The sequence below is a fragment of the Vombatus ursinus genome, unplaced genomic scaffold, assembly GCF_900497805.2.
Source record: "Vombatus ursinus unplaced genomic scaffold, bare-nosed wombat genome assembly UNPS02004704.1, whole genome shotgun sequence".
Taxonomy (NCBI): domain Eukaryota; kingdom Metazoa; phylum Chordata; class Mammalia; order Diprotodontia; family Vombatidae; genus Vombatus; species Vombatus ursinus.
The window spans coordinates 1,508,614-1,526,785 of NW_020944482.1; the positions used below are offsets into that span (position 1 = coordinate 1,508,614).

At 38.2% G+C, this 18,172-nt stretch overlaps 2 protein-coding genes across 5 annotated transcripts in view; both read right to left on the reverse strand.

The window, feature by feature from the left end:
* Positions 1–1,016: 1,016 nt before the first annotated feature.
* LOC114027172 (zinc finger protein 24-like) lies at positions 1,017–8,455 on the reverse strand. The gene is made up of 4 exons (XM_027841111.1): positions 8,049–8,455; positions 5,176–5,675; positions 3,520–3,667; positions 1,017–2,261 (listed from the first exon to the last, which is right to left on the reverse strand). The coding sequence occupies exons 2-4, from the start codon at positions 5,590–5,592 to the stop codon at positions 1,723–1,725; spliced, it is 1,104 nt and encodes a 367-aa protein (XP_027696912.1). The 5' UTR covers positions 5,593–5,675; positions 8,049–8,455; the 3' UTR covers positions 1,017–1,722.
* A 3,453-nt stretch (positions 8,456–11,908) lies between these two features.
* LOC114027180 (zinc finger protein 396-like) overlaps positions 11,909–18,172 on the reverse strand; it is a 33,225-nt gene continuing 26,961 nt past the window's right edge. For 3 of the 4 annotated variants that reach the window (XM_027841142.1, XM_027841125.1, XM_027841130.1), the window contains exon 4: positions 11,922–14,670. In XM_027841142.1, the coding sequence (XP_027696943.1) occupies positions 14,216–14,670 (455 nt within the window). In that variant the 3' untranslated portion in view covers positions 11,922–14,215. Of the gene's footprint in view, positions 14,671–18,172 lie in introns of all 4 variants that reach the window. The other variant, XM_027841136.1, reaches the window with a different exon arrangement.

The following is an 18,172-nucleotide window of genomic DNA, read 5'->3' on the forward strand; positions in this document are numbered from 1 at the left end:
CTTACTCAGCAATAATTACACCCTAGGGAAGAAAAAGTCTATACTCCCCTACATTCTCAAGACACTGATTTACAGCAGAAAACTAGTTTATAATCCATAGTGGTAGGTACCAAGCTACAGCAACATTGAGGAACTTGCAGTGCTTTATACACAGTAAGTGCTCACTACTTCTTTTTCAATCTCAGTGGTTCTCATCCATAGCAATGTATTGGCTGGATTGACTAGATACTTATGCCGGCATCTGGCGCTCTCAGTGAACTTCTTACCTTCCACATTAGAATATAAGCCCCTTGAAAGTTGGAATTAGTTATTTGTAAACCCACTGATTAGCACAGGGCTAAGCACATAGTAGGTATTTAATTATCAAATAGACAATGCTAGGGACAGGCTGATAAATTTTATTCTCCAACTATCCTTTTCCTAGACTCCAATTTGACCTGGATGACACCACTATCCTGTCAACATGTGCCATTACAACACATTCTCATATCCTAAAACTTCCCATCTTAAAACTATATTTTAATTGACTGTTTCCTGATAAGATATATGTTGGTACTGTAACTTCATCAGTAAACTATCTACAAATTAGACAGCTTTGGACATTTTTTTAAAAGATAGATAATTGTGCTCATAATGCATGGACTCTTACTATCAATCAATCCTTATTCAATAAAAGAGTTTATCCCTTTTCTGATTTAAGTGCCATGTCTACTTTTTATCCCTTTTCTGATTTAAGTGCCATGTCTACTTTTCAACGTTTGACTCTGACCTGTCCTCTCCCTACTCAATAAATTCTAGTGGCTCCTTAATACCTCCAGGATCAAATACATAATCCTATGTTTGGCACTATAAGGGGCAACACACCCTTGTTCCCCACCCATTTTCATTCTTCTTATACCTTACTCCTTGCTATATACTCTTCAATCCTGTGACACTGGCCTGGTCCCCCTTGCCTGAAATACTCTCCCTCTCATCTCTGCCTACTGGCTTCCTTCAAGTCCCAACAAAAATCCATCTTCTCCAAGAAACCTTTCTCAATCCCTCTTAATGCCTCTATGCCTTTACCTGTAGATAGCTTGTTTGTACATGTTTGTGGTCTCCTTTACTGGAGTGTGAGCTCCGTGAGAGCAGGTAGTTTTTTGACTTTTTCTATGCCCAGAGCTTAGCACAGTGCCTAGCACACAGTAGGCACTTAATGTATATAGATTAATTTCCTTTTGTTTTACATTAAAAGGTCTACCTCTTTCTTTTGAGCTATGTATCAAATTCCTAGGACCTGATTTGCAAAAAAGATTTTAACAAAAGACGATATAATTTAAAAGTCAGAAATGGTGCTTTTGGGATTTGGTCTTTAGAATTCTGGTGTTGCATTTTTAATAGGACATAAAATCTGTCTTTGAAGGGACTCATATTCTAAATACAGAAACAATTTACTTGTCTTAACACGAAAGCTTTGAAATAGGGCAGGCAGAGGAGTTTACAAACAGGAAATTTAGAAATAAATATCAAAAATAAGGTTAAGATTCTGAGAGTCTATAGAAAGATGTGACAACATAAAGATAAAGTAGAAATAATGACTACAGATCTCCCTCATTTTCCACATGGATGATGTTAAGAGGGAACTACTTAGTCCACTAAAACTAAACTGATTCCCTCCTTCCCCCATTACACCTTCTTTTCTGATGAAAAAGGCCCAAGCTCTATGAGAATATTTTTACACATTCATGACATTGATAGGATTTTTTCTTCACTGTGTCTTCGCTGGTGCCTAAAAAGATTTGAGCTTTGACTATAAGCTTTCCCACACTCACTACATTCATAGGGTTTTTCCCCAGTATGGATTCTCTGATGATTAATAAGCCCAGAATTCTGACTGAAAGCTTTCCCACATTCATGACATTTATATGGTTTTTCTCCAGTGTGGATTCTCTGATGTTGAATAAGGATTGAACTCCTGCTGAAGGCTTTCCCACACTCATCACATTCATAGGGTTTCTCCCCACTGTGGATTCTCTGGTGTAAAATCAGGGCCGAGCTCTGACTGAAGAGTTTACCACATTCATCACATTTATGCTGTTTTTTACGAGAGGGATTTCCCTGCTTTCTTTCAAATCTGCCCTCACGCTGACAGATTTCTCCGTATTTGAAAATCTGAGCCACGTCTATATTAAGGGTGCCAGAAATATCATCCTGTGGTTCTATGCCTGAAGAAATCTCTTGATCTGGAGGGGACTCCCCATTCTCAGTCTGAGTATCACCATCTGAAACAATAGAAAACACAAATGTTACTTACTCCCTGTGTTTCGAGAAGGGAACGTACTGGAGACAGATAAATAAAATATAAACACATTAACATTAATGGTTTGTATATTTCTGTGAAATGTTATCATAATAATAATAAGGGTGAGTGTGAAAGAGAGGGTAAAACAAAATTACCATTAGTGAGAAGTGAGAAAATATGAGAAAAATGAGGTAATCATTATTATGGGCAGTAAAAAAAGCCTTTCATAATGAGTAGAAAAGCAGTCAAGGACCTATTAAATGAAGGGATCAAAACCAGAAGCAAACAGAGAGTGAGAAGATCAAGCCGAATATAGGATTGGAAAATATAGATAAAAGGATATGGTCAGAGAAGTAACAACATAGGAATCATGGAATTTTGTATTTTTTCTTTGAATTCTGACCTACACGAGTTGATAGAATTTGAAAGTTATTATTGGAGAGGAAAATAAAAATGTAATTAACACATTTAAGAAAGTTTAAAAACGTAGTGAGAATTCAATGTTACTTGAAGTGTTCAAACATGAAATCATCCTTCAGGTATTTGGATGAAATATGACCTCTGAGGCCCTTTCCAATACTAAGCTTTGATGATTCTGAGCTGCTGCAACATTCCTTCTTTTTAAGGGAGTAAGGGTTTAGCCATCAGATGAATGGTGATCAGTCAGAAAATATTCCTGAAATGTATAGGCTAAGGAGCTGGAAGGCAGGAGGGAGGAAGGTAAAGGGAGGAGGGACACACTAATATCAGCTAAACAAAATTATTATTGAGATTTAAAATAAAATACAGAATGTCATAGAATATTAGGGTGAAGTACAGTGCACAGGGTAACAGCACAGTAATGACAACTCTAATGAGATAAGCTTGTGATATCTCACATTAAAAATAAATCAAATTAATTACTTCAGTATTTAGAAGAGATCTTGGTAATTTGAAAACTTACTCTTTTTGGGTAAATAAATTATCATGGAAATTTTTACAAGGGGAGAAATAACTGATGCAACTGACATGTGGGAGTAAAAATTCCTAGAAGTTCATGACAATCTGATAACAAGAAGTTATGCTAAAATTATACTAGGGAGCATACTACATATACAGGGAGGCAGTTTTCTTGCTTGGAGAGGGGCATTTCCTAATGAAAGGTAAATGAGCAAGAAAAGTTTTCTAGGACACTATTGATAAAGGCACCAAAATCTTTGTGCTACATATTCTAAACCAGACAGAAGTCAGCTCCTTACCACTGTGTCTTAGCGGGTGGAATTCCCAGGCTTCCCACTTAAGCTCATTTTCCATGGGCAAGGGCTGTATATTTGATGACTCCTCAGCTGTTTCCTGAGGTTCCATCTCCTCTATAAGGTCTTCTTGTGCTCGACCACTGAATGAGACCTGGAATCAATTTAGTTATTGGGGGAGGATAGGTGGTTGGAAGGGAATCACAACTAGAATCGGAAATAAAGCAGAGAAAAAAGAACATTCCAGGAAAAATCAACAAGGCAAAGATAGTTTCATTCTATCACCTAGAAATGGATCAGATAACAGGAGAAAACAGATACACATAGGGACTTCTAATTCCAAACCGGTTCATTCTCCAAAATGAAATAAGTTATTTTCTCACTATTCCAATAGATGCCCCAAGACAAGTCCAAAGGTCCACACCCACACATTTAGTAATCTATACAAAAAGAGGCAAAAGACAGTCCCTGTTCTCAAGGAGCTTACAATTTAATGGGAAAGACAGCATGCAAACACACAAATATCTATATATCTCAAATTATATTACAGAATAAACAGGAAATAACAGAAAGAAGGTACTGAAGTTAGGGATTAGGGATGGCTGTAGAAGGTGGGATTTTGGTTAGAATTTAAAGGAATCCAGGTAGGTCAGCAGTCATAGAGGAGAATGGAGAACTTTCCAGAAATGGGGAACAACCAGAGAAAAGGCCTAGACGTAAGACATGGAGTGTCTTGTGTGGAACTGCCAGGAAGTCAGTGTTACTAGACTGAAGTGCATGTGTCAGGGAATAAGGTATAAGAGGAATGGAAAGGTAGGAGTGGGGCTAGATTATGAAGGGTTTTGAATGCCAAACAGCATTTTTGTATTTGCTCCTGGAGGCAGCAGGAAGTCACTGGAGTTTATCGAGCAGAGGTGTGTTTGTGTGTGTGGCATGACAGGACCTGCACTTTGGGAAAGTCACTTTAGTGGCTAAATGGAGGATGGATTGGAATGGGGCAGGCTACTGAAATATTCCAGGTATGAGGCAATGAAAGCTTGCACTAGAGTGGTGGCAGTGTCAGAGGAGAGAAGTGGGCATATTGGAGAGATGCTGCAAAAGTGAAATCAGTAGGCCCTGGCAACAGATTGGACAGGGGGTGATGGGTGGGGGTGTGAGATAGTAAAAAATCCAGGATGACTCCTAGGCTGTGAGCCTGAGGGATGGGAAGATGGTGTTGCCTTCTACAGTAATAGGGAAGGCAGGAGTGGGGAAGGGTTTAGAGGGGAAGATGAGTTCTATTTTGGACATATTGAGTTTCAGATTTCTACTGAACATGCAGCTAGAGATGTCTTAAGGGCAGCTGGAGATGCAAAATGGGAAGTTAGGAGAATGGGGCAGAATTGGTAGATTTAAGAATCATCAGTATAGAGATGGTAATTAAATCCATGGGAGTTGATGAGATCACCAAGTGAAGTAGTATAGAAGAGAAGTGGGCCAAGAATAGGTGTCCCTGGGGACACTTATGGTTAGAGGGTGTGATCTAGAGGAAGATCCAGAAAGTGAGTAAGAGAAATCGAGGTCAGATAGGTAGGAGGAAAACCAGGAGAGAGTGGTGTCCTCAAAATATAGAAAGAAAAGAGTATCAAGAAGTTATTTTAGATAACCTTTCCCCCTTCCTACCTGATGTCCTGGTTCATCAAGCTCTCTCTCCAAATCTTCTAGAATGGTCACTGCCTCTTCCCCATTTTCTGGATGATGTTCTCGAACCCAGGTCTGGAGTTCCTTGGGCAAGATGGTCAGGAACTGCTCCAGGACCAGCAGCTCTAGGATCTGTTCCTTTGTGTGCCTCTCTGGTCTAAGCCAGAGACGGCAAAGCTGACGGAGTTGGCTTAGGGCTTCCCGGGGCCCTGGTGAATCTTGGTACCCAAACTGCCTGAACTGTTGGCGAAAGATCTCTGGACCATGGCAGCTGTTCCAGTGGACGCTAGATCCCTGTTCATAGGAGCGGTCCTCTTCTATCTTCACTCTCAAAATACTTTCTTTTTCAGTTAGAGTAGGAGAAATCAATATTGAATCCTCACTCAATTCTGCAGACATTCTGAATGAGACTATCTCGGAAGGAAACTTACTTCAGCTGGTGTACAGTCTTAGTTACCTTCAGCTTCTCTTCAAAGCCACTTCTGGAATATCGAACAAAAAAAAATCAGCAGCAACAAATAACTAACCCTAACAAATAACTACATATGATAATGAATGCTAGTCAAGACCTAGTCATTTAGTAAGGATATTTGCTTTTCTATGAGATGGAAAAATAAGACTGAATAAAGAAACATTGGTATTTATTCCTTATGTAAACCACAACTTTATGAAAGGAAAGCAAAATCTGGTCAGAAGAGCCAAAGCACTCTAACTATTCTGGTTGTAATGCTAGTCTTTGCTTTACTACTTATTGGCTCTGTAACTTTAAATTTCCCTGAGCTTCAATTTCCTTATCTGTAAAAGGAGAATGACACTTGTACTTCTTCCCTCACAGATGTGTTATGACAAACTGAGAAGGAATAAGCATTCATATTGCAACTACCATGTACCTGGCACTATGCCTGGCGCTATCCCTATTTTACAGTTGAGGAAATTGAGGCTGACAGTTTAAGAGAATTGCCCAGGGTCACAAGGCTAGTGTGTGTCTAAGGCTGGATTTGAACTCAGGTCTCACTGACTCCAGGCCCAGTGCTCTACCCACTGTGTCACCAACTGCCTCTAAAATTGTAAAAAGCTTCTGTAAATTTTAAAGAGTAATTTAAATGAATATGAGAAATTACCACCAATGTTATTATTCACATAGTCACAGAGATGATTGTGAAAACAACAAATAGAAGATTAACTAGAATGACAAAGAATGAACTAAAAATCTGTGAGAAACCTCCAGTGTATGGGTCAGATTCTAGGGAAATAACTACCTAAGAACTGTGGATAATGTATTCATTGATGTCCAGAAAGTGGTTCTCAAAAATTTAAAGCAGCTCCCCTAATTTTGTCTTCAAATAATTTACAATACATACAGTCTATAAAAGCATTAAGCATGATGAAATAGGTGGTAGAGTAAAATCTTTAATGCTATGGCAACATCTGCTTAAATCTTATATGGGTCTTTACTGCTTTTTGGTTGTGGGTGGCCAGGGCACCATTTTTTCCCTCCGGTGAACCAAAAATAAGTGATGGAAAAATTTTACCCACTTCTACCTTCACCTTAGGCCCTGTTCATTTCTTTATTTATTTAAATAAACTGAACAAGAATCAAGACTACTCAGTAACTATGATCAAGGATTCATTATTCCTCTTCAAAAAGATCATAATGTACTAACCAGGAGAAAGGGACTCCAATCAACCCTAGGAGTCAGAGATAAGCCCCTTATCAGCAACAGGGTCTAGTAGTCTGCTCTTTCATTCTTAATCCAGACTGGGCTCAAAGTTTTTGTTTGTTTTTGGAAACCTCCTTTCCTTACTCCACACATTTACTGAGTTGCCAAATATTTATCTTTCTATCTCTCTAACATCTCAAATGTCACCCATCTTCTCACACACTCACCACCCTCGTTCAGGCCTATATCACCTACTGCACAGACTACTGCAATAGTCTCCCATTCTCTCTTCTTGCCTTATTTCTCTCCACTCCAATCCATTCACCACAAAGTTACTAGAATGGTTTTCCTAAAGCACAGGTGTGACCATATAACTCTCTTACTCAATGAACTCCAGTGGTTCCTTAATACTTTATTCAAACAAATATTCAAACAAATATCACATACAAAAAGGTTTTAACATTTTAAACCCTTCACAACCTTTTCCCAACCTGCCTTTCCACACTCCCTTATATATCCACTCGTTTTTCCCCACACTCTTCCAGTCCAGTCAGACTGACCTTGCTGGTCTTCACAAAGGACACTCCATCTCCCCATCTTCTCGACTTTGCACTGGCTGCATCCTATGCCTGGAATGCACTCCCTCATCTCTGCCTCTTAATCTGTTTCCTTCAAAACAACTCAAGCAACACTTTCTGCACGAAACCTTTCCCGAGATGGTAGTGCTCTCTCCTAAATTATCTTGTTTTTATTTTGTGTATCCTTAATTACGTAAACGTCGTTTTCCTCAATATAATGTAAGCTCCTTGACAGAATGCATCATTATTTAGTTGGTGTTTTTCCAGGGCTTAGTATAGTGCTTGGCACTTAGTATGTATTTTTAAAAAATGTTTGTTCATTTATTGGCCAGAAAGAGCAACGATTAATCGAAAGCTACTTAAGAAAACACTCCCTTTTTTTGGCCTATTTTCTGAGAAAAATTTCCCCTTCAGCTCAGTAAGGAAGGAGTGGGGCTGGGAAGGGCCAGCGAGGAGTAGAGGACACGGACAGGGCAGGCCTACGCTCTACAAACAACGGTCCTGCTTCGGCTGCAGGGTCCGGAGCCTCCGAGCACCCCCGGGGCCATCCCAGAAGAGCCGCGGAGGCGGCGTGCGGAGGGCCAGAGCTCCTTCAGTCCCTCCACCCAGCACTCACCTAATTCCAAGAAGACCCTTTGAAGACTTCCGCACACACCCAGCCCGGACTACTCTTCCCAGAAACCCTCGCGCACGGCCCCTACTTTCTCCAGACAGGAACCTCCCTTGGAATACTCAACTCTCAACGGCTCTGCAGCCGGGAATGGAGAAGGGGTTTAAAACGTCACAAGAGGGTTGCCATGGAGAAGCGCAAGTTCTCCTCTCCCCCCTTCCCTGTCCTTCCTCGCAAATCTCTGGCTGTGCGGCGGTTCCTCCACGTGTAGCCCTGCGGACACAAGGATGAAGCCTCCTGGCTCCCCCCACTTCTGATTGCCTGACTCGGCTTCCCTCGCAGACCCCTCGTTCTCGCCCCCAGCCTTGGAAGGAGGCGGCTCGCCTTTCCGGGCTGTCGTGAAAGGATGTTAGGAAAACGTTCTCCCAGAAGCCTCCTGGCGGAGCTGCTTCCGGTCCTCTCCTGCTCGGGCAAGGAGAGAAGTGACTCAAACCGGAGTGGGGAGCCCTGGAAGCACATGACCATAGATTTGGAACAGTTTAGGGCAGTAAGCTCTATTCATAACCTTGGCGACTGTCCTCATCCTGTCCTGCCCAACATTTACAATCAGTTGCCCAGTCTTGCCTTTCCACCTCCACAGGATCTCTAGCATCATCTGGCATCTCACTGTGCACGAAGCCACTGAAGTCACCACCAGGTCTTCGTTATCTCGAGTCTTTCCCTTTTCCAATCCGCCCTCCGCACGGCTGAGAGAGTGATTTTCCTAAAGTACAGGACTGACCATGACGTTCCCTTGTTAATTAAACTCCACTGGCTTCCTAATGACTCTAGAATAAAATACAAGGCATTGCAAAAGTCAGTGCAGTTTGGATACTAAAATTGAAACCTGCACTAAGACTTTTGAAACTTATAAACGATTTGGTCTTTAAAACCCTCTATAACCTACCAATAACCTACTTTTCCACAGATAACAATTGTTAAGCTAGGTGTCTGAAACAATTTCTCCAATAGCTTTCCAGTAATGCATTCATTAGAAGGTTACATAATGTCAGGATGCCACTTTGTACCTGCTAGGATGGCAAAGACTTTAAAATAAGTCATTTAAAATGTCAGAATGGGAAAATACACACACACACACACATATGGGGGGGCAAGGAAGGAAGATTTGGAAAGGACAAAAAAATTGAAACTACTCATATCCTAAATCATTTAAGACTGCGCAAGCATCACATGAAGACTTTCCTAGTGTCTTTCTGCACCTGCACCCACATCCCTCAAATTACCTTTAGAATGTAAGCTCTTTAAGGGTAGAGACTGTTTCACTTTTGTTTTTGGAGTCCACCACCTACCACAATGCTTGGTACATAGTAGGCACTTAATAGATGCTTGCTGTTTATTTGGAGAATGCATACATTATGGTATATCAATGTAATGGGATATTATACCATAAAAATTATAAATATGAAATACACAAAGAAATAAAAAAGACCAGAACTGTATATACACTTCTTACAAGATTTTTTTTTTTTTTATGAAAGGAGGGAGGAAAACTGGGTCAGATGATATAGAATTTCAGGAATGCTTGAAAACAAATGCAGAGCTAAATTTCTTTTGGTTAAATGGCTGGGGAAATTGAAAATTTGGTCCTTTTGGTCAAAAATTTTGATTTCTGCTTTATTAGTTCTAACAAAAAGCTTGAGCCAGAATAGACAACTCACTGGGCAAATTTTTCTTAAGTCAGTATGACCGAGTACTGGCCCAAGCTGAAACCTTCACCCCTTACCCCAAAAGAATTTGGGTCCCATGTATCTATCGGCCCTGGAAACCCCACCTTGAACTCTCCTTGAATTTTCCCACCTGATCCAAGTCTCTGGCATTTGCCAGAGGCACTGACCCATTCTAGCCTAAACCCAATCTCCCAATTCTCTGTTGCCCAGTCCTCCATTGTCTGTTCTCTCCAGTAGCCCCTGGCTACTTCCCACCGTTCATTCTATCTAGACCCCATTCTCTCTTGGCCACATGGTCCAGGTCCCTGGGGTTCTCTGTTACCTCACAATCACCCCAGCCTACTGGCCACTTTCATCCAGATCCTTTTTCTATAAAGAGTCAATCTCATCTACCCAGAGCAGATTATTAGAATCAAACCCACCCTCTATCTGTGTTTTAATAAACCTTGTCTTTGGCTGCAAAAAGGCTTGGGTCAAATTCATTCGGGCAGGACCCACGTGTTGCTATCGCAGTCCCAGGACCCCTAAACCTCAACAAGTAAGGTACATTGGCTAATATTCTTCTACTACAACTAATTCGAAGTTTTAGTTCTTGCAATCAAAAGCATTAAAGACTTGTAAAATCACAGAATCTCAGAATCTGAATTTGGGCCTCAGAGGCCATTTAAATTCAATCCTAATCCACTCTGTGATTCCAGCTTCTGCTGGAACACCTTCAGTTAAGGGGAACCCACTACCTTTCCACCATAGAATGTATATTCTTTGAAGGCAGAAACTTATTTAGTTTCGTTTTTGTACCCCCAGCTCTCAGGGCAATGTATTTCACATCGTTGTCACTTAATGTTTGTTGAACTGAAACAGCCCATTCTATTTTTTAGATAGCTGTTAGGAATATTTTCCTTATTTGAAGCCAAAGTTTGTTTCTCTGCAAAAATATCCATTGCTATATGGTCTACCCTCTAGGTCTAAGCCAAACAAGTCTAATATATCTTCCATGATGAGACTTAAAATATTTGAAGACAACTATCACATCCTCCCTAAATCTTCTGTGTTTGGAGGTTATTTCATTTAACTAATAGCAGGTACTAAATATCTTGATTGTGCCTAGAAATTGTCTACATTTGCCAGATAGCGACCTCATGTTTTCTAAAACTTTGAAGGGCCTGTTCAACTGTTAGGGGGGCAGAGTCAGTAAGACCTGAATTCAAATGTGGTCTCAGACACACAACACTAACTAGCTGTGTGGCTCTGGGCAAGTCATTTAACCCCAATTGCCTCACTAAAAAACAAAACAAAAAACAAAACAACTGTTGAGAAAGGAAGAATACTGGGGCAGCTAGATGGCGCAGTGAATAGAGCTCTGGCCTTGGAGTCAGGAGGTCCTGAGTTCAAATCCAGCCTCAGACACTTAACACTTACTAGCTGTGTGACCCTGGGCAAGTCAATAAACCCCGATCGCCTTACCATAAGGCAAAAAAAAAAAAAAAAAGGAAGAATACTGTGATCAGATGTCCCCAGGGGAAGTTTTGATCATGTCATACTAAATTGCTAGAATAAAATACAAACTCCTTTGTTGCTTGGTGTTTATAAGCTCTTCATAATCTGGGTATGCCCTATCTTTTGAGGCTTATCATATGTCGTACCCTTTACACACACTGTATACAGATTGGCGTAACTTGCTGTACGTGACATTCATTTCCCATCTTTGAGCCTTGCCGTAGGTCATCTCCCATACCTAGAATATACTCCCCTCCTCACTTGTTTTTTTGAATTCCTATTTTTCAACTAGGCTTAGTACAAGTGTCATCTTCTACCCAAGTTCTTTCCTGATTCCTCCAATTGTTCAGAACGTCTCCCCTATCCCATATTATTTTGAATATTTTTTGTACTTACTTATCCACATAATCATTGTTTCCCCCAGCAGAACATCAGCGCAGGGGTTGTTTTTGTTTTGGATCCCCAGAGCCTGGTATGTTTTGAGCACTTAATAAATGCTTGCTGAATGAATGCTTAACCAAATGAGGGTAGGTGTACCCCTCAGTTTACCTGATTTAGACTGTTCAGTTTCATATGAAAGGTATCTAAGTCCTAAAGCAATGACTTATCATCTAATTATTGGGGGAATAACACACAACAATGATTATCTATGGGAAGGTCACTGCTTTATTGGTCATTGGTTTGTTCCTTTCAGCCACAAGGAGAATGAGTCCCAAACAAAAGACCTTTTCATTTTCTATAACATAAAATAATACATTATATCAATACATAGTCATATATACATACTTAACTCTATAGTCCACATGACATAATTACTATCGGCATATTTATAAACAAGCTCCATTGTGCATTCATTTCTCCCTACTGGCTTTTTTTAATGACTAGTTGCTATGTATTTGTCACATATATTGTTAACTGGCCCACACGAATTCCAACCTTTTGGAATCATCCAAAGCACTAGATATATTAATAATCTTGGGAGAAGTGTGAAATGATTATACTTTGTGGCAGTTACAAGTAGACCAAAGGGCCACTTACAGGTACCTTCTGTTCCTTCTTCTTTCTCATGTCTCATCTTTATATCTGATGTTTTTCTACCCAGTAGTGTAATTGAAGCATAACAGAAGAATATAGTCAATGGAGTATGTTACACAGGCATTATCACTAACAAAATGTGTATTATTATAATACGCATAATGAATCCCTCAAAAGGGAAAATTAGTTTATCAGTTTCTGTCAAAGTAATTTAAATAAATAAACCAGTTACTTTATTTTCAAATAGAACACTTGTTTCCATTAAACATGTAGGTACAATTTCTGTGCTACTATATGTGCCCAATATGTATTGATTAGCTGCTGAAAAATATAATAAATCTTTAAAACTTATAAACTATAGCGGACATGTTTTTAACTTCAATTTTGAAGAATGTATACAAAAGATTTTGGCAAGTTCTTTAAATCAGGTATTACCAATTTCTACATTTTTGTGGTATCCTCATGAGTCCAGACTCAAATCTCAACTCTATGTTTGGAAACAGTGGTTAAGCTTACCCCAAATCTCAAGATTTATTTGTATTAGCAAGTCAATTTTTAATTTATGTTGAGGAAATATATCCATTAACTAAATTATATAGTTGTGTTAGCTAGTTATCTTTTTCTGGTATTGAGCTATCTGGTGTATACTGTTAAGTTATGGGTTAGACTAAATAGCCTCTCAGGTACTGAGACTTCTGAAATTTTGTAACAAAATTATCTAAAGTTCCCTTTGCCTCAATTTTAAGTGATACTTGCAATAAGATGCAATAGCCCAATCAATCGTACTACTTCATTATAAAGATATGCTTGCCAATATAATTAGATATACAACTCAGCTAATAAAGGGGATCCTTTTAGACAATGCTGCAGATACACTGAAAAAGCCTTACTCTACAACTTTCCATTTCCTAGATGATGATGATGCTACGACCACTTAGCATAACATCAATTTGTTACAATATACTTTCATATCATGTGATAATCTGATTTGGTAGCTTATTTTATATACACATTTTTTAAAGCTAGAGGCTTCCTACAAACACAGGGAAACATCTTGTTCTTGTCAATGAGCTGGCTCTAAACTACAGACTATTTACATTCTTACTAGCCTCAATCATAGTATGCCTGTTTTCTAACCTGGGAGTCTTGTCCATTTCTTGACCTCAATAATCTCTCATCCTAGATAATGGTAACCATGTATTTTGGGGCCTATAACTCTCTGGCTACTCTTCCTATAAGCCTGAATCTTTATATTAAAGTGTGATAACAAGAGAGACTACATGGTGTTGTACATAAGAGTGTTGGCTTTGGAATCTGGTAGATATGAGTTCAAGTCCTATCTCTCATATATACAAGCTGTGTGACCATAGTGTGAATTGTGGATGTACAGTGGAAAATATTCTCTATACCAATGAAATTCTAGATCCAGGCCAAAATCAATAGGCCTAATAGAAGAGCTGAAAAAGATGTCTTCTGACTTGTCGCCAGAATTCCTATGCTGCATTTTTAAAAATAAAAAGTGCCCATCTTTTCAACGAATTACCTTATAAAACTTTTACATTTACTCTAAATAGGGGGAAATTATCTAGGAAGGACATTTTTAGAGAAGGGGGCAAACAGCCATCTAGCTGACATGGCAATGGAAACAGAATAAATTAATAGATTATCCCCAACAAGTGGGACTTAAGGGTGACTGCCTGAAGTAGAGCTAGGATTCTCAAATGTCTGATAGGGATGGTACTGTACTACTATATAAGGAAGAAATGGTGATTAACGTTTCACATTCTCCACAGTGGCTTTTCTGATCTTCAACAGGGAATTTATGCCCACTAAAACTATACTGATTTCATCAAAAGGATCTTTGTCTATTGAGTCTTCTCTTCTGATGAAAAGATTTTGATTGCTTTCAAACACTCATGACACTGTTAGGATTTTTTCTTTATTGTGCCTTCTCTTATGTCTAAAAAGATTGGAACTTTGGCTGAATGCTTTCCCACATTCATGACATATATAAGGTTTCTCCCCAGTGTGGATTCTCCGATGTTGAATAAGAATTGAGCTTCTGCTGAAAGCTTTTGCACATTCATCACATTCATAGGGTTTCTCTCCACTGTGGATTCTCTGATGAAGAATAAGGGCTGAGCTTTGACTGAAATTTTTACCACATTCATCACATTTATACTGTTTTTTGCGAGAGGGATTGCCCTGCCTTCTTTTGAATCTGCCATCACTTTCACAGGTTTCTCTAAATTTTAAAACCTGGGGAACATTCATATTGAGGGTGCCAGGAATATTACTACCATGAGATGCTATATCAGAAGAAATCTGCTTTGGAGCCAGTTCTACCTTCTCCATTCTGGTGTCATCACCTGAAACAACAAAAAGAAAATGCAATATCATCTGTTCTTTGTGCTGCAAGGGAGACAAGATGATCTAAATGAAATACAAATGTGCTAGGAATTAATGGCTTGTAAATACCTGTAAAATGGCAGCACAGTATGAGAGACAGGGAGAATAAAGCAGCAGACTTTGGGGAAGGAAAGGTAACAGAGCGCAGGGATAGCTGATCCAGACAATGAAATAAACATGGGAATAGGTAGAGTAGTAAGTGGGTAGTAAAAAAGATGGCAAGATAGAGTGTCAGCACCTGGGATCAGAAAGTCTCCTCTTCCTGTGTTCAAATCTGTCCTCAGACACTTACCATCTGTGCAGCCCTGGCCAAGTCACTTAGCCTTGTTTGCCTCAGTTTCCTTATCTGTAAAATGAGCTGGAGAAGAAAATGGCAAACCACTCTAGCATCTTTACCAAGAAAACCCCAAATGGGGTCAGGCACAACTGAAAAATGACTAACAACTAAAAAAATAAGATGGCAAAGGACAAATGGGAGAGGTGAGAGATTTAAAAACCACTGACCATTGAAATAAAGCTGGAGCTGGTTTTACGAAAAACAGCAACAACAATATAATAGATACACTGGTTAATCTGATTGAAAAAAGAAAGAAAATCAAATCGCTAGTTATCAAAAATGAAAAGGGTTAATTCACCACCAATGAAGATGAAATTAAAGCAATTATTAGGAGCTATTTTGCTCAACTATATGCCAATACATCTAACAATCTAAGTGAAAAGGATGAATATTTACAAAAATATAAATTACCCAGATTCACAAAAGGGCAAATAGAATACTTAAATGCCCCTATATTAGAAAAAGAAATTGAACAAGCCACAAATTAGCTGCCTAAGAAAAAAATCCCCAGGTCCAAATGACTCACAAGTGAATTCTACCAAACATTTAAAGAACAATTAATTCCAATACTATATAAATTATTTGGAAAAATAGGCAAAGAAGGAGTCCTTCCAAATTTCTTTTGTGACACAAATATGATGCTGATACCTAAACCAGGAATGATTAAAACTGAGAAAGAAAACCACAGACCAATTTCCTTAATGAATATTGATGCAAAATTTTTAATAAAATACTAGCAAGGAGATTATAGCAATATACTATCACCATGTGGGATTTATACTAGAAATGCTGGGCTGGTTCAATATTAGGAAAACTATCAGTAAAATTGACACTATCAATAACAATACTAACAGAAATCATGAGATTATCTCAATGGATGCAAAAATAACTTTTGACAAAATAACACCCATTACTATTAAAAACACTAGAGAGCACAGAAATAAATGGAACTTTCCTTAAAATGATTAATATCATCTATCTAAAACCATCAGCAAGCATTATTTCTGTAATGTGGATAGAAGCCTTCCCAGAGAGTCAACTAAAAAACTAATTGAAATAATTAACAACTTCAGCAAAATTGCAAGATACAAAATAAACCCACATAAATTCATCAGCATTTCTATATAGTACCAACAAAGTCAAGCAGCAAGAGATGGAAAGAAGAATTCCATTTAAAACAGCTGCAGACAATGTGAAATAATTGGGAGTCTACCTGCCAAGACAAGCCCAGAAACCATATGAATGTAATTACAAAACACTTTTCATGCAGATAAAGTCAGATCTAAACAAATAAAAAAAATCAGTTGCTCATGGGTAGGCTTTGTCAATATAATAAAAATGACAATTCTACCTAAATTAATTTATTTATTCAGTGCCATGCCAATCAAACTACCAACAAACTATATATGACAAAAAATAATAACCAAAATTCATCTGATAGAACAAAAGGTCAAGAATATCAAAGAAATAAATGGGAAAAAAAAGTGTGAAGGAAAGTGGTCTAGGAGTACCATATCTCAAATTGTATTTCAAAGCTGTAATCATCAAAACAATACGGTACTGATGAAGAAATAGAGTGGTGGACCAGTGAAATAAATTAGGTACACTACACACAGTAGAAAGTAATGTAGTGTTTGCTAAATCCAAAGATCCAAACTTTTGGGACAATAATCCATCATTTGAGAAAAATTGCTGGGAAAATCGGAAAGCAGTTTGGCAGAAACTAGGTATAGAACACCTCACACTGTATACCAAGATAAGGTCAAAATGGGCACATGATTTAGACACAAATAGTGATACCATAAGCAAATTAGGGGAGCATGGAAAATTCCACCTGTCAGATTTATGCATAAAGAAAGAATTTATGACCATACAAGAATAAGACAGTATTACAGGTTGTAAAATGTATAATTTTGATTATATTAGATTAAAAGTTTTGCACCAACAAAATCAATACAGGCAAGATTGGAAGGAAAGCAGAAAACTGGGGGGGAAAATTTACACAGTTTCTCTGATAAAGGTCTTATTTCTTAAATATTTAGAGATCTGAATCAAATTTATAAGAATACAAGTCATTCCCCAACTGATAAATGGTCAAAGGATATGGACAGTTTTCAAAAGAAGAAAACAAAGTTATCTATAGTCATACGAAAAAATGCTTTAAATTACTATGGATTAGAAAAATTCAAATTAAAACAACTTTGAGATACTACCCCACACCTATCAGACTGGCTAATATAACAGAAAAGGAAAATGATAAATGTTGGAGGTGATATGGGAAAATTGAAACACTAATGCACTATTGGTAGAATTATGAACTGATCCAACTGTTCTGGAGAGCAATTTGAAACTATGCCCAAAGTGCTATAAAACCATGCATACGCTTTGACCCAGCAATACCACTACTACGTCTGTATCCCAAAGAGATTTTTAAAAAAGGAAAAAAAACCGATATATACAAAAATATTTGTAGCAGCTCTTTTTGTGATGGTAAAGAACTGGAAATTGAGGGGATGCCCATCAACTGGGGAATGGCTGAACAAGTTGTGGTATATAATTGTGATGGAATACTATTGTGCTATAAGAAATGACAAGCAGGATGGTTTCAAAAAAACCTGGAAAGACTTATATAATTTGACACAAAGTGAAGTGAGCAGAAGTAGAACTCTGTACACAGTAATAGCAATATTATATGATGAACAACTGTGAATGACTTTGCTGTTCTCAGCAATAGAATGTTCCAAGACAATTCCAAAGTACTTATGATGAAAACCGCTATCCACCTCCAAAGAAAGAAATAATGGAAGTTTGAATGCAGATAGAGATAGGCTTTTTAAAAATCTTCTTGGCATTTTTCCTTTGGTCTGTATTTTTTCTTTTGCAACATGGCTAATATGGAATTATGTTTTGCATGATTATACTTGTATAATCTATATCACATTGCTTGCCTTCTCAAGGATGGTGTATGGGAGAGTGGGAAGGAGAGGATTTGGAACTCAGTATTTTAAAAAATGAATGTTAAAAATTGTTTTTATGTGTAATTGGGAAAAATATAAAAATTAAAAAACAAAATTTTGAGTTTCACTCATAGCGGCCGTTAAATGACAGGCTTCTTATCCAAAGTG